The 16,873-nt window shown below is 42.6% G+C and overlaps 1 protein-coding gene across 7 annotated transcripts in view; it reads left to right on the top strand.

Moving 5' to 3' along the window:
• Mei1 (meiotic double-stranded break formation protein 1) overlaps positions 1–16,873 on the top strand; it is a 62,124-nt gene that overhangs the window by 13,292 nt on the left and 31,959 nt on the right. For 6 of the 7 annotated variants that reach the window (XM_010634447.2, XM_033766199.1, XM_010634446.2 and 3 more), the window contains 9 exons: positions 2,014–2,144; positions 4,807–4,921; positions 5,973–6,089; positions 6,871–6,970; positions 7,086–7,220; positions 12,256–12,370; positions 13,186–13,280; positions 14,004–14,145; positions 16,017–16,128. In XM_010634447.2, the coding sequence (XP_010632749.1) occupies positions 2,014–2,144; positions 4,807–4,921; positions 5,973–6,089; positions 6,871–6,970; positions 7,086–7,220; positions 12,256–12,370; positions 13,186–13,280; positions 14,004–14,145; positions 16,017–16,128 (1,062 nt within the window). Of the gene's footprint in view, positions 1–2,013; positions 2,145–4,806; positions 4,922–5,972; positions 6,090–6,870; positions 6,971–7,085; positions 7,221–12,255; positions 12,371–13,185; positions 13,281–14,003; positions 14,146–16,016; positions 16,129–16,873 lie in introns of those variants that run through there. The other variant, XM_019208992.2, reaches the window with a different exon arrangement.

The raw sequence follows: 16,873 nt of genomic DNA, 5'->3' as shown, positions 1-16,873 counted from the left end.
AGACTGACCTAGAACTCAGTACATGGCCCAGGCTGGTCTCGAATTCAAAGTGATTCTCCTGCCTCAGCGTGGGAGTGCTGGGATTACCACCGCGCCCAGTCCATGTTCATTTAGTTTTAAAATACAGGATTGTAAGATCTTTGTGATCTAATCTTTATTGACCTCTTCTGCCTCATCTCTTATCTCCCCTTTTGTCCCACTCTATATGTAAAATTTGGCCTTTCCAAACCAAATACCTCTCTGGACTCCAGAACACACCAGACTCTCCTGCCTTTATGTACTCTTTTCTCAGCCTGGAAATGGCTTGCTCAACTATTCATCATTCAAGATTTGTTCAGATTGCTTTGCCTTTCAGAATTCTTCCCTGAGGCCTCAGATTGGATTAGATCTTTTCCCTGATTTCCCACAGCTCTCTGGGCTTTCTTTTTCACATTATTTATCATTCATTCATTCGTGTATTCATTTATGCATTGATTCAGTCATTCTGCAGTACCTGAGATTGAACTGAGTGCCTCTTACATGCTAGGAAGTGCTGTACCATTGAGCTACATTCCCATCCCAGCTCTTTTTTTTTTTTGGTACTAGGGAGAACTTGGGTTAGGAAGTGCTGTACCATTGAGCTACATTCCCATCCCAGCTCTTTTTTTTTTTTTGGTACTAGGGATTGAACTTGGGTCCTTGTGCTTGCGAGGCAGGTGATAGAGCCACTGAGCTAAATCTTTGGCCCAATAATATACTTTTTTGGAGTGTGGAGTAGCAAGTATCGAACTGGGGTCGTTGCTCTTGTGAGGCAGGCGGCAGAACCACTGAGCTAAATCCTGGCCCTGATTCCCAGCCCTCTTTTTCACAGTATTTAGTATCAGTATTTAATATTCTGACGTGCAATATTTGTTTTCCTCTTGGTTAAATTATATAGAATGCTGTGCTGGGCCTGGTGTTGCACACCTGTAATCCCAGCACTTGAGAGGCTGAGTCAAGAGGATCACTGAGAGTTCAAGGCCAGCCTTGGTTACATAATGAGCATAGTGAGTTCAAGGCCAACCAGAACTACATAGCAAGACCTTGTCTCAAAACAAACAAAGGATACTTTAGTGTCTTTGTATGACTTCCAGAATCCCTGACATTGCTGATATGGTCTTTCATAGTATAATTATTTCTCAAACGTCATTTCTGGACCTCTCTACTTTTTAATCAATTACTTTGGCTTTCTTTAGTGTCTGGACTGCTGTTCCTTCTACCTGGAATGCTTCTCCTCCTCCTTTCAGCTTTAACTTGCTGGTGAAACATTTTACTGATCTCCACACTAGGTTATAGAGTCTCCTATGTACACTCTCATGTGTCTGGCTATTCCTCATCTATGTGATTCACCAAAATTTTAAGCAGTCATTTGTGTGACCTTTTTTTTGCCTCTTTTTGAGACGGTGTCTTGCTATAATTTCCAGGCTGGCCTTGAAATTCCTGGGCTGAAGTGATCCTCCTGCTAGCTTCCCAAGTGGCTGGGAATATAGGCACGTGCCACAGCATTGGCTTTGTGTGACTTATTTTTATGTCTGTTTCCCCTGTGGGAGTCTGTGGTCCGTTTTTCAGTCAAAAATTTTTGTGTGTGAGGAGCCACACCAGGTGACAAATGATGTGAAACTGCCGTTATCCCTGTCCTCATGAAACTTAGAGTTAGTGGGGTGGTAGGGGCTTTGCTTACTTTACTATTGGATTCCCTAGCCCAGGGATGGTGAACGTTTTAGAGCTTTCAGTGATATAAACAGTCCACCGTGGCACATGTGCCTTAGGTTTGCCACCACTGGCCTAGACTCAGGCCTAGGACTTAGGAGATTTTCATCAGATCCTTTGGGAGAGAGTTGGTTTAGAAAGAATGAACTGGTACTTAAGGGTTCCCACCATTCTTTTATCTACAGAGACCCAAAGAAGTTTCTCAGGAGGTGGATGAGGTGCTATCTTGGGAGGACTCTCCCGTCTATGCTCCTCCCACCTCACTCCCAACCTGTTGCTTCCTAGGTTTGCTGAGACAGCTGCTGAAGTATGATCTCTTTGTGTCTATGATCATGAACAAGTCCATGCTGCCAGGAAATTCTGAGAGTGTCGAGGGGCCATCAGGAGAGACCTCACTTCCTTTGGTGCTCAAAAAGGTAGTTTGTCTTGTGATTTTTTTTTTTTTTCATTATAAGGGATTGAACTCAGGGTCTTTGTACTGAGCTATATCTCTTGTCTTGTGATTCTTGGTCCCCAGGTTCAGTAACAAGAGAACGCAAGTACTTCCTGGGCCTTGTTCTTATCTGTAGGAGACCAAATATTCATATTCTCAGAGTTGTTTTTGAGCCTAACATAACCACCTCCATATTTACATCTGAGTCACCTCACTGGCACAGATGTGCCAATGACTGTACTAATGGCGTTGCTCATTTAATGACCTAATCTGTTACATAACAACTGTATCTCATCATAACTGTTACTGTACAATATGTTTCTCCTTTATCATTTTATGATTAGCCACTTCCTCTTACAAATTTGTGGTTTTTGCCTTTATATACTGCTTGTGTCTGCAAATAAACGAGACCTTGACAACTCTTTGCTTGGTCTCCTTCTCTCTGCGCCTCTCTTGTCCCATTTCCAGGTATCTCCCCTTCTCGAGCTCTACTAATTACAAGCCCTGCTGGCCGGGGCACTTATCTGCCACTCTTTGCATCTCAGGTTTCCGAAAGTGTTATCTTACTAGTCAAAATAATATGCTATAAGGCCAGCCAGGGTGGCACATGCTTGTAACCCCAGCCCTGGGAAGGGCTGAGACAAGAGGATCACTGTGAGTTCAAATCCAGCCTGAACTACATAGTGAGAACCTGTCTCAAAACAAAACAAAACACCCAGCTCTGAAATTGGAGAGTATTTTACTATCAATGGTGTGTCATAATTTTTTGGGGAGGTGGTTTTCAGACAGGGACTTGTTATGTATTTCAGGCTGGCCTTGAACTCACTATTTAGCCCACACTGGCCTCGAACTCACTGCGATCCTCCTGCTTCAACCTCCCAAGTGCTGGGATCACAGGTGTGCACCACCACACCTGGTGGTTTGTTGTAATTTAACTGGTACATAAAATAATACTTGGTCTTACATCAGTAGTGTCTCAGTGTAAAATACAGTAGGTTATTTTGTTTAGAAAAGAGAACAAAATAAAAATATCTAAACTTTACAAACAAATAGAAAGACTTTCTCGACTTGCAAATCTGATGTGGTTGAGATAGTTTAACTCTGCAGTCATCAGATGGTTCTCTCCCGGGCATGAATATGACTTGGTCTTTTTCCTTTGATGCTCTAAAACCAAGCACGCTCTTCCTTTATGTCCTATTGGGCATTTACCCACAAACTATCAGTTTCTATGATACTTAAAATCTGTGGTTGCTGTTAATCTTTTTTTGATTTCTAAAAGTGTTATGGGCTCTTCTAATGGCTGTGAAGTCCAGTAGGGGTTTGGGTGTTATTCAGAGTGCAGTGAAAGTTCATTGAGATGTTTTGAATAGAGGAGTAATCTGTTTTATCTCTTCTTTTCTCTCTTTTTTTTTAATACTGGGGGTTGAACCCAGGGCCTTCACACTGACCTGTATCCCCACATCCCCTTTTTTATTTTTTATTTTGAGGCAAGATCTCACTGAGTCACTAAGTTGCCCAAAGGCTGGGCTAGAACTTGTGATCTTTCTGCCTCAGCCTCCTGGAGTGCTGGGATTGTAAGCATGCACCACCATGCCTGGACTGATCTAAAATTTTAATGGGCAAAAATAAAATTTTAACGTGGGAGTCATCTCAGTTGTGGGAAGACTCCTAGATATGGATTTGGCTGACCTAGATTTCTGCCATAGCTTTGTCATTTTTTAGCTATGTGATATAGAGTGATTTAACCTTGAGAAGGGTCCCCAAGACCACTCTCAGGCTTGATAATTCTTGGGGAGGACTCACAGGATTCAGCATATAGTCATTCTCATTTCATAACAATGAAAGGCTACAAAGCAGAATTGGAGAAGAGCAGAGGCACATGAGTGAAGTCTAGGGGAAATCAGGCCAAAGTTTCCAGAGCCTTTTTCTTTTGGGTCACACAGGTTGCCTGTAATTCCTGCAGCAAGGCGTTGTGACAACATGTGTGAAATGTGGCCTACCTGGGATGCTCATTAGAGTTTCGATGCCCAGGGTTTTTATTGGGGGCTGGCTGGTCATGAAGGCACCCTCTGTGTAGCACATCCTCAAGTTCTAGACTCCCAGAAGGAAAGCAGGTGTAGCACACAGTCTACATTGAACAAATAGTCATGGCACACTCATCACTTCTGGCCGGGCATGGTAGGAACCCTCCTGAAATCTAAGCTCCTAAACCTACTGAAGGCTCCATGTTGCACAAGCCTTTCTAAGGAAAAAAGACTCAGGCTTGCTGTGTTAACTCTTTTTTTATACATTCAGTAAAGTGAAAATTATAATGGAACCTTCCTACATATTGACACAGGATTGTTGAAAATAGCAAGCCCAGATGGGAATTGTGAAAGTGTTTTTGACATACAAGGGCCTGAGTACTGTTCTGTGGTAGTTTTGGTGTTTTTTGAGTGTCGTCGGTCAATTTTACATTATATTCTTTCATTCCATTTCTCACCTGTACTGTTCACAGATACTCCTTTGCATGATCTGTAACTCTTCCCCTGTGCTGTCCTGTCTCGTGCTGCGTAGGGAGGAATCAGAGTTGAATTAGGTTCGGGCCAGGTCCTTGAGTCCTGTAAGTGATGTGACTGAGTTGCTTTCTGCTGCTGTTTTTCCAGTTTCTTCTCTCTAGAGACGAGTTCCTGCAGGTGGCCAGTACCCACTGTATAACTTCAGTGCTGGTCCACTCCCCAGTGAAGCATGCTGCGGCCTTCATCCATGCTGATGTCCCAGGTAGGAGGCGGTCTCCTGACCTTCCCTTCTGAGGATCCCAGAGTTCTGCCTGGATTCTTGAGAGGTCACTGCAGTAGCAGCAGTGCTGTCTGGGAGACTTTGATAACTCACCCTGAAGGGAAGGGATGGGGGCAGACAAGGCCATGATGTGAAGTGGGCTTTATAGTATCCACATCCTCTGGCATCAGACGTCTTGACTGACTTTGAGCAATTTTTTACCGATCTTTGTCATTTTTTTTTTTTAACCTTCCAGGAGCAAAATCCTAGTGTGAGGTAGGGGTCTGGAGACTAGGAAGGCGAAAGAAACTAATGTTTCCCCAAGGCCTCTTAGGAGCCAGGAAACATACCCTGAGGTACTTGTGTTACCACATTTAGGTCCTCATCTTTGTTGGTTTTGTTTTTTGGGGTGCTGGGGATCAAACTCAGGATCTTGTGTTCTCTTCGGGAACACATATGCTAATAACCTAGGACCTTGCGTGTGATAAACATGTTACCTCACTGATCTTTATCTCTATCCCGTCTTTGTTATTTTATCAATATGGAAATTGATTTTTTAAAAGAAAAGACACAAATTATTATGTACATGGAAGCAGTGAATTACCTACCAGCCTAATATGATTATGTACCGACTTTTCTATGGGAACTATGGGCATATGGAGTTTTGAAGGGGGAAAAAAAAAACTTTCAAATACATAAGGCTAGTTATTAGCAGAGATCAGATATATAATCGGGTCTCTCCAACTCTGAAAACTTTTTTTCTGCATCATTCTGCTGCCCATCCTAAGAATTAGAAGACCTAAGTTCCAGACCTATTTCTGCCAGTAAACTGCCTCTTTGGGCATTAGTTTCTTCATCTGCTAAAAAGAATTTAGACCAGACACTGAGAACATTTCCCAGATTTATCTGTGAATTAATGACCATGTCTTGTGCCGAGGCCGTATGAACAGAAGTGTCAGGAGTAACATGCTGAATAAACCTAAGTCCCTTTTACATCAATTAAAGGATTGTGATCTCAGAGCTATCATTGTTTTCTCTCCCTTTTGCCTGCCAGAGTTCATCTTTGAGCACCTTTCCTCTGCCAATGAAGTGCTTGTCTGGTCCAGCTACAGCTGCTTGATACTCCTGGTGGAAGAGCCACTCTTCTTTTCCAAGTGCCACACAGTGTATGGTTGGTAGTGTGGCTCCTGCACTGGCTCTGAGTCTGTGGAGAAGTTTGAAGTTGGGTAGCAGTCACAGTGATGAGGACTGGCCTCCACTTCGGAGGGGAGGGCTGGGTCTGGACAGTCCCATTAGTCAAGACTCATTACCAGGCTGTTGTTCTCTTCATGGTAGCCCACCCTATGCCGAAGGGTGTATTAGTTTTTATTTCTTTCTCCCTTTTTCCTACTTTTATTCAGCCCAAACTCACTCTGCAGAGCCTGTTTGTTCCTATGTTTCATAAATGTGAAACTTTGACATCACTAAAAAAAACAAAACAAAACAAAACAAAAAACTCATTAGCAGATTCCATATGTAAGCACTGATATCCAAATGGCTCTGCTGTCACTGATTAGCAGAAATATGTGTATTTAGACTCTTCAGGGAGGAATGGGCATTCCTATTATCTGATTAATGAATTCCTATTGCATATTAAGGACAACTCTAACCAGTGCTGTATGGCCTTGGCTTTAGTCTTACCAGCCCCCAGTAGCTATACATATATTTAGTTACTCCCTAAATTTTGCTAATTTGTCCTTTCAAAGTTTCTTGAAGATGGGCATACTGACACATACTTTTGACCCCAGCACTCTGGGAGGCTGAGGCAGGAAGATTACAAGATTGAGCCTGGGTTGGGCAACTTAGCAAGATTTTCTCTCAAAAAAAAAAAAAAATGCTGGGGATGTAGCTCAGAGTGAAGGCCTTGGATTCAATCACCAGTGTCTGGTCTCTCATGTGTCATCCTGAGATAGGGATCGAGGCGGTGGTGAGGAGCCTTCAGGGATGCCTAAAGATGACCAACACAGAGCTGCACAAGCAGGGCCTGCTGCTCTTTGCTGAGATCTTGACCCGGTAAGCAAAGTGACAGATTATCAGTCCTGCTGGTACCAGACTGGAGGAGAAAAAGAGAGCTTTTATTCCTCATGATAGGAGTTCACCCACTTGCCTCTCATCTACCATTACCCAGGCAGCCGGAGGAGATCCGGCTGTTCACAAGCTCAGCCATGTGTGGAGATGCTGCCCGTGCCCTCCAGGAGGCAGTGAGCAGCCCTGTGCTGGAGGTGGCCGCTGAAGCAGTGAAGGCTACTTCCGCTTTTCTGAGGTGAGAGACCCTGAACTTTCTTCCCTGCGTGTACCTGAGTGCCTGTCAAGGCCAGACAGTGTCAGGGACACAGTTTCTTGAAGTATTTTTTTCTACTGTATTTACTCTGTTCTCTTTTTGTAAATTAAAAAAAAAATGTATTATTGCTTATTAGTTATACAGACTAGCACCTTTCATTTCAGCATACTCACACTCTATTCTCTCTGGAACTGCCATCTATGTGTTGGGAATCCTAGATTAGCCATCTAATTTTGTTTTCTGACCATTTTTTCATCTTTTTGTCACTATGTACTAACTTCTGGGAGATTTTCTTGAGTTTATGCTTCAACCTTTCTGTTGAATGTTTTATAGCTGCTTTCATATTTTTTATGGATATAAATTTTTTTTTCTCTGAGGAGAGTTTTACTAACATGTTCACTTTTCTTTATAGTTTCTTTTAAGTTGATTCTATTTTTGTCTCTTTCATTTGGGGAGCTTTTCTCAGATGTCTGATGATCTTTGTCTTTTCATACTTAAAGATGAGATACTACAAAGCTCATGGGAAGTTGTTTTATGATGATTGTCAGCTGTTGGCTTTACTGAGGAAGAGCTAGCTGGACCCTTTCCTTGGGTGAACCCTGAGGTGAAGATCTGTAGTTCTCCCTTCAGGCTGGACAGATCATGAGAGGACTCTTCAGGCTCCTGTTTGAGGAAGTCAGCTTAGGAGTTTTGGGAGCTAAATGGGCTTTTCTATAGTCACAATGTGGACTTCCCTTAATCCCCCCATTTTGGATAAGTACCTCCTGCATGAACAATCTAGAAGCCCTCTGTCTGACCTTCAGAAAACAAATCTCCAGTCTCCTGCTCAGGTTTGGGGAAGGTCAGGTGCTTTGTTACATAGAATTTCAGGGAGGGAATCAGGGATCCAATTGCTTATAAGCGAATTTGGGATCAGCTTTTTGCATCAGACCTTACTCCCACTTCCAGATTTACTTAGTGCCACTAATTTTTCTGCCTCTGGTGGGGATGTGTTTTTAGGGAAAATGTTACCTTTTGGCTTGCTACTGCTGGTTTAGGATTATGCTTTCATAGAGTTGCCAAGGCAGTTACTTCCAAAGTGCTATGTTTTAGATTTATATATTTTTTAAATTTTCCTTTATTTTCAGTTAAGTGTTTATTCATTTATTCATTTATTGTACCTGGGGATCAAACTAAGAACCTTGCTCTTACAAGGCAGGTGGCGGCACCACTGAGCTGAATCCCTGGCCCTACTTTATTTTCATTTTGGTAAAGAGAGGCAGAGGCACCTGTTAGCTCCATCATCTTTATCCATAAGTTGGAAAGTCCTTTTTTTTTGGTGTTTCTGAAACAGTCTCACTTTGTTGTTTAGGCTGCCCTTGAACTTGAACTTACAGCAGCATTCTCCGTCTCAGTCTCCGGGATGCTGTGATTACAGGCATGCACCACCACAGCAACAAGAAGTTGGCACTTCTTCAATATCTTCTAGCCCTGGTTCTCTTGCTGTAGCTTCTCTTTGCATGCTGTCATCCACCCACAGAGCTTTAGCTACTAAATATATGTTCATGGTGCCCAAATCCATAGTTTTGGCTTAAGCATTAGTTTTCTGTTGTCACAGATTTAGGTGCTTAGAACAACAAAAATATATGCTTTCACGGTTCTGGAAAACTATGCAAAATCAATACTACTGAGCTGAAATCAAGGTGTCAGCAGGGTCACACTTGCATAGAGGCTCTAGAGGAAAATCTTTCCTTGCCTCTTAGAGCTGCTGGTCCCTCTAGGGGTTACTGGGCTTGTGACTATGTCACTGTACTGTGATCATGTTGCTTTCTCCTCTGTGTACGTATCTGATCGTCCTCGCCTCTTACTTGTAAGGATATCTCTGATATTCCAAAATATTCCTCTCATTTTATCTGTGAGGCCTTTGCCATAGAAAGTATGTTCACAGGTTCTAGGGGATTAAGACTTTATACCATTAGGTGCTACTGAAGTATTTTTCTGAGCTTTCCAATTGCCTGGTGCCTTGTACCAGAAACTTCAAACTCGGTCTCACCATGCTTCCAGCAGATACAGGAAAGACATTAAATTTGAGATTAAAAAATTTTGTTTGTGGTTCTGGAAACTGAACTCAGGGCCTTCACACTGAGCTATATCTCCAGCCCTTTTACAAAAAGTATTTTTAAGACAAAGTCTTGCAAAATTGCCCAAGCTGGCTTTGAACTTACAATCCTCCTGCTTCGAGCTATCAGAGTGCTGGGATTACAGGTGGGCATCACCATGCCTGTCTTCAATTTGCGATTTAAAGAATGGAATTTGAGTCTTTGGCTCCATAACTCTACTCAGTGCGGTCTTACTCATTTCTTTGGTCGTCTTTCTGATTAAGCATACCAAGCTTATTTCTTTGGTAGGACCTTTCTGTTCATTGCTTCCTCTGCCTAAAACAGTCTTCCTTGAAATCTTTGTGTGACTGGCATTTCCTCTGGTTCAAGTCTCATTTGGAATGCCCTTCTTTATCTGACGAGCTACAGCATCTAAACCAACACCTGAGAGTTCCTGTTTGCTTGTTTTGTGTCTCCTCTCTCCTACTAAAATATTAACTTCAAATCAGGGATCTTGTCAGTTTTTTCTTTGCTGTATCTGTTGTTCCTAATAGATAGTCAGTATATAAATAAACAATGTTAAAATGGATGGTGGAAAAAAATGGATGGTGAGGGCTGGGGATTTAGCTCAGTGCTTCTGCCGCCTGCCTCACAAGTTCAATCCTTAGTACCAAAAACAAAAAAAGGATGGTGAGATTAAGAGATCGTAGAGCCAAGATGGGAAATGTTTTATTAGTAAGATGCTTGAGATCTTGACAGCTTGAATTCTTGACAAAATAACCGAGAAAATTTGTACTTATTTTACCTTGTGTTCTTAAATTTTGTTTCCTATATTTTAATTTTATGTTTCTAACAGAGTAATATGTTTGAATAATAAAAAAAAATAGAACACAGCATTTTTATATGAAAGGAATAGCCTTCTAACTCTGTTTGTACTTCCTAAAGGAAACACATTTTAATTCATTTGGTTTAGTTCTGGTGATTATCTCCCTAAATCTAAACAACATATTTATAATACTTTTTCTGTGCATGTGGTACTTGGGATTGAATCCAGGGCCTTACACTGAGCTACATTCCCAGCCCTTTTCTATTTTGATTTTTTTGTTTTTGTTTTTTGTTTTTGTTTTTGTTTTTTTTGGTACTAGGGATTGAACTTGGGTCCTTGAGCTTGCAAGGCAGGCAAGAGAACCACTGAGCTAAATCCCCGGCCCCCCTTTTCTGTTTTGAGACTGGGTCTCACTAAATTGCCTTGACTTGAGCTTGTGTTCCTCCTACTTCAACCTCCTAAGTGCTGGAATTGCACACAAGTGCCACCACAGCCAGCTCCACTGTTTCTTTATCAGTTTATTAATTGATCAGACATTATTAATTGACTTGTCAGTAAGAAAGATCAAAATTTAGCTCATATTTTTTGTCACTTCTTCATCTCCTTGGGATTTTTGCTAGTTAATATTTCATCTCTTTAAGCCTTTAAATAATGCACTTATAGCTGTGTTTCCTGCCTCTTCAAGTTGAATCAGTAACTCTGGATTCCCTTTCATGTAGCACCACCTGGCTCTTCTGTTTCCCTCCCTTCTCCTTCTACTTCTCAGGGTCAGTCAGCTGTATTTTACAACATAAAGGTTGGTGAGAATAGGGGTAACGGAGGGTACACAGGCCAGTTCATCTAGCAGATTACAAGAAGGGCAGTGGTGCCTGAAGAAGCTAGAAAGCTAGATGGTTCAGAATTGTGCAGAGAGATGGGAAGGGGGTGGGTTATAGGCTCTTCTGTAAGCATATTTAGGTCTTCATCATTTGACTCCAGATTGGCTCGAAAATTTCAAAGGAAAAATAGCATTTACATGACAGTGACTTCAGTTTGTCACCTTTGTCCCTTTGTTCTTCCATGGACTTAAATCTCTAAATTTAGAGTCTGAATTGCAGGGTGGATGAGATCAGTAAACCAACAGGGTCCTGAGAGCATAGAGTAAGAGAGAGCTGGAAGTCTCCCAGTGGGTGGGTGCAGAGAGGGCCAGACGCACCTTTCAGGCACCTTTGCTGTGCTAGGAGGGATGAAGGAGGTGTGGGTTTGTAGAAGGACAGCAGGGTTAGCAGAAACATGTGGTGGGGAAGAATAGGGGTAACGGAGGGTACACAGGCCAGTTCATCTAGCAGATTACAAGAAGGGCAGTGGTGCCTGAAGAAGCTAGAAAGCTAGATGGTTCAGAATTGTGCAGAGAAATGGGAAGGGGGTGGGTTATTAATTCTTGGGTTATTTTACTTTTGACTTGACTTTAACTCCTAAGAACGTCTACTGAGGTGATGATCCCTGTGAGTTGAGCGGGTCGGAGGGTGTCTGGGAAGAATGATGAGAGAGGGCTGCTGAGAAAGAGTTAAAGATGCCGGAACCAGGGCTTGATGATCACTGAAGGAGGGGAACTTAACGTTTCCACGCTATGCGTGGTAATACATGCCCGTGATCCCAGCTACCTGAGAGGCTGACGCAGGAGGACTGAGCCCAGGAGTTCAAAGCCTGGGTAATGTAGGGAGACTCCGTTTCAAAGGAAGGGAGGGAGGAAGGGAGGAGGAAGGCCTAGAAGGCCAGCTGGCCTAACTTTGAGCTTCCAGGAATGAAGAAGGAAAAGAGCACTCAAGGGCTGGGATTTAGCTCAGTCGTTCCACTGCCTGCCTCGCAAGAACAAAGACCTGAGTTCAGTCCCCGTACCAAAAAGAAAAGAATAGAGTAATCAAGCTTAAACTATACATAGTTGGTGAAGAGCCTGTTAGAAAATCCAGCAGATCATTCAGTATTCCAAAAGGGCCAAGGGGTAAGGGTTAACAGGTCTTTCTTTAGTTCCTCTGTGTTTGGAGCTACCACGCTGCCCCTCTTTGCCTGAGAGCCTGTGTGAAGGTTCGGCAGGACACCTCCCCTGAGTCTGTTCTTGTTTCTCTGGATGCAGGAAGGACCATCAGAGTGCTCCACCTGTGCAGTACACAGCACTGCGGGCCTTGCTGGAAGCCATGCTGAGCCGGTGTATAGAGTTTTCCCAGACCTCGCTGAGCATGAGGGCTCCGGTCAGTGTATTGCAGCCTGCTTTTTCTGAAGTCCTTGTTCTGCTGTATTTTTAGAAAGATAATCAGTATGTTGCCTTACCATCATATACCATTTTATTTTTTTTCCTAATGCACAGACACCTACAATAATATTATTTTTTCCTAACTGCACTACCATGTGTCTTATTCTCACTTGTGTAGATGAAACAGAAGCCACAGTGTTTAAATAATTTTTCTCTAAGGTCCAAAATTAGCAAGTACTTGAGCCTGGTTAGTAAATCCCAAGGTGTTTGTACCCAAACCCATTTCATACTACATTTTGTTCCTTTATATCATCCAAGCAGTTATAGCAAACGTACTCATAAAATTCAGGCTGGATTTGTTAGAAAGTTAGAAAGAATTTGACCAGTATGTACTGTGTTGTAATCATTGGCTTTTAATGGCCCATAGATTTACGATATCAGGAAAGATATTATCAGTGTGAATGTTGATTATATCTTTCAGGGTGAAAATCTTCATACCTGATAGGATGGGGATTTTCTTTGTTTCAGAGCAACAATATGGACATTATAACCAGTGAGGCTAATGTCTACTAGCCTGTGACAGACTTCATACAAGAACCAGTCCTGTGGTTCTCAGGGAAATAGGAGGTTAAGATTTCACCCTCTACTCTTTTTAAAAAGCTACTGTATTAGATTTGTGAGGATATCCCGAAGATTCCCTGTTAAGTGAAATGTTTATGATTGGCAGAGTTAGAGGTCTGCAGTCATCTAAGCATAGACGGGGACACATAACAGGTACTGAACCCATAGGTTCCTCTCTCTTTCTAACCTCAGAGCCATCCCTGCAGGAGAGGAGAGTCAGAGAAGGCCATCCTTCGAAGGGGAAAGTTCCTCCTGAGCACTCTGGAAGGGTTTAGAAATGCCTGCAGGTGAGGAACCCTCTGTGGTCTGAGGGAATAGCAAGGAGGGGAGGCATGGGAGGGATTCAGACAAAGAATAATGCTGCAAGAGTGACATCTGATTTCTGATGCTCTGACGCATACTGAGAGGACCTTGGCTAGGGCTGGGTTGGGTGTGTGGGAGATTTGAGAGAGGTAACTGAGGGTAGGATGTTTAAAGATTCCATCCTGAGGAAGCTCTTGCCACTGTGCCATGAGGTTGTGTCTCATTCACCTCTGTCCTTCCTGCAGCTAGCCTAGCACATAGCTGGTCACTGAGCACTGCCCATATTAACAGATGTTTGTTCTGTCCGCTGTGTGCCAGGCCTGATGCTAGCCAGAGAAGGTAGAAAGATAAGTCAGAATGACTCCTGCCCACAAGGAGTTTACAGTCTCTTGGGGACCAGACAGTTTGGAGTATATATGTGGAATTTGTTGAGTTGTCAAGAATCCAGGGAGAGAAAGCAGCACAGGAGAAGGCAGAGATAGGTAAAATAGGACATATGGTAGTGTGGAAGAGTCATATATTATGGGGGTGTCATGAGACTGGAGGGTTAGTCAAGGACCCGTCTCACTGCCCTTAAGTCTTCTCCAGATCTGGTGGTGGGGTACTTACTTTCCATGGGTTCTGAGCTCAGGCAAATACTAAGCTGGTGTTTCTTACCCTTACATTGTGCAAATGGTGGTGGACATTCTCATATACTGATTTCTCAGGTTGGCTGTGGAATTCCAGGGTGAGCCTTTGGCCCAGGAGAATCCCTTCACAGCTCCCAGTGCGGAGAAGGAAGATACCTTGGAGGCCTTCTCAGAATTTCTTCTTAGTGCCTGTGACTCCCTATGTATCCCCATGGTGATGGTGGGTTCCCCCAAGCTGTGCACAGTGTGAAACTTGGGGAAGAGAAGAATGTGTATGCAAGCAGGCTAGAGGCACAAGGCAACAACTGCTCAGCTGGACCTTGAGGCCTGAGCTGTGTTATTATTTCAGCCACATTTCCTTTGGTTTTAAAAATAAAGTGTAGTGTTTCATTATAAAACTAATAGATGCTTCTGAAGAAAAGTAGAAAGCAGTAACAGTAAAATAATAAATAGGTAATGTTTATGATATGTTAAATGCCTTATATCCATTGCCTAATTTTTTCTTCCATATGATTCTGAGAAATGCTTGGTAGCATTTCCACTAGTTTTTCTTTTCTTCCTTTTATTTTGGTTCTGGGAATCAAATCTAGGGCTGTGCAATGACAGGCAAGCATTTTTACCACTGAGCTACATCGATAGCCCCTTTCTTAGTTTTTAGGTGAGGTTGTCCTGTCCTGCCATTACAAAGCATGTGCATGACAGTGCTGAGATTAAATCTGCAGCTTCTGGTTCCCAACCTATTCTTGTATTTTTCTGCAAGTTATGAGTAGCAGTGAATGTTTGTGTCCAAGTTTCAGTGAGGAACATGGATGAGTGTTCGGTGAAATGAGAGATGACCATTCTGAAGGGAGACCTGGTTCTGCATCGCTCTATTTAGAGCCAACTTGAAGTTGAGATGGTAGGAAGTGCAGTGCCCACAGCTCTTGACTCCAGGGTCACCCAGAGTCCCTTCCTACTTGAGGTTTGGGATCCTGTGAGCCTGTGAAGAGTCCATTAGTTGTGGAAAGGAACCTAAACACCTACTGGGAATGGTAGGTGGCAGCAAAGAACCGCTCTGACTCTGCTGAAGAGGCCTCTTTCCTTGAACGGCGCACCAGGATCTGCTGTGGCCCTGACACTAATAGTCATTGGCATCAGTTGCCTCATCTGCTCTGCCTTCTCCTTGACTTGTGGATATTAGAATTAGTCCCAGAAGTAGATCATAGAAATATTATATGATTCCTGCTTTCTACTTTTCTATATTTTATACATTTTCTTTAATGAGAATATTTTACTAATAATTTTTAAAAAGTAACAATTATAGCAATAATTATAACAATTGCAGTAATTACATACTATACAATATATAATATAATATAGAAAAAATATAACACCATTATATAATGCATATAATTATATACAGTAATTGTGTTGTATTTATATATTTATATATTGATATTAATATAGCAATTATATAGTGTTAATAATTATAGTAATAATTGTTTAAAAGTTGGTTCCAAAACCCAAGGAATGATGAGTACAAGGACAATGGCTCCGAGGCCTCAGCTATTCACGTGGGGAACTGAGATGGGTGCAGCAAAGGGCACATCAATGTGGCTCTGTCTAGGTGCGAGTTAGAACTTACTGTTTTATTATTATTATTTTGTTTTACTTTTTACCCATGGCTATTGTATCAGGCTGCCTAATGACTCTGCTGAAGGACCACAGGGTTAATAAACGTGAAGGTAGTTTGTAAAAGGTATTATTATTACTAATTGTAAGAGAAACACAAGTATCATTTTAAATTATGGTTTACAAAGCATTTTTTTACCCATCAGACCTCATTTGTTCCTGGGAGGTAGCTCTTCCTCTTCTTATTTTACTACATTTTTGAATAGAGGCCCGAGAAGACCATACATCTGGTATAACCCTAATGACAGATGCAAGCCTTAGATGTAGGGTTGTGACTTTAGACACCCCAGCTTTTCTTGGGCCCTTCAGATGAAAGGATTGGTCTCCTGCTGCTGAATTTGATGTTACTTTTTGCAGATGGCTTTTCTTCTTTAGAGGCTCAGTCTGGGTGGGCTGTGTTCTCCCTCCTGATTCTTTCAGAGGTACTTGGAGCAGACCACCCACCCAGGCTTAATGGAAGTGTTCCTCTCGATTCTGCACAGCCTCTTTGTCGTCGTCCCTCACATGAAGGAGAAGTTCTCTAAGAAGCTTGGTAGGCAGCAGGCCAGTATGGAAGGTGGGAGGGAGGCGGTACTATATATAGTGGCTCTGAGTGATCAAAGAAAGCAAGAGACAAGTGATGTTTATGTTTTAGTCAGAATCTATATTCATTCTCTGCCCAGTGTTGAGTGGAAATATGCAGCAGTCAAAAGCCGGTAAGGGAGGGCTGTCGTGAAGTCCAGGCGGCTGCAGTTCAGTGCCCACAGCATGCTCTCACACTCTATTCCTTTTTTATTTTTTTCTTGGTGCCGGAAATCGAACTCAGGACCTTGCGCTTGCCAGACAGGCAGCGGCACCACGGAGCTAAATCCCCAGCCCATCTCGTAATTTCTGAGACCTCACATGGTGTTTAGCATCTCTGACTCCTGAGCACTGAGTGCCAAATTATCCCTAGTCATTGTGACAGCTGAAAAATTTGCCCGTGTACTTCCAAGGGCCTTCCAGAGGAGCAGTGGCACTACTGTCAAGAGTCTTTTGTTGTTCCTTCCTAAACTTAAGTTTGGTGGCTTTTGATTCCTTCAGACTTCTCTAGGCCTTCTTGTTTTTTCTCTAACTCTTGCTAGTCATTTTTTCTCCTTTTCCAGGTTTTAATCCTATAAACAACTCAGTCTGCAGAGTAAGGACAAGAATCAGTCTGCTTTATCCCCTTTGAAAAGTGACAGTTGGGCCGGGGGTTTAGGTCAGTGATTCTGCTGCCTGCCTCACAAGCGCAAGGTCCCAAGTTCGATCCCTGGTAC

This window comes from Fukomys damarensis, unplaced genomic scaffold (genome assembly GCF_012274545.1).
Source record: "Fukomys damarensis isolate Sample0158 unplaced genomic scaffold, DMR_v1.0_HiC HiC_scaffold_19, whole genome shotgun sequence".
Classification (NCBI taxonomy): domain Eukaryota; kingdom Metazoa; phylum Chordata; class Mammalia; order Rodentia; family Bathyergidae; genus Fukomys; species Fukomys damarensis.
Note: the sequence above shows the minus strand (reverse complement) of the source record. Positions and strands in the feature narration are given on the sequence as shown.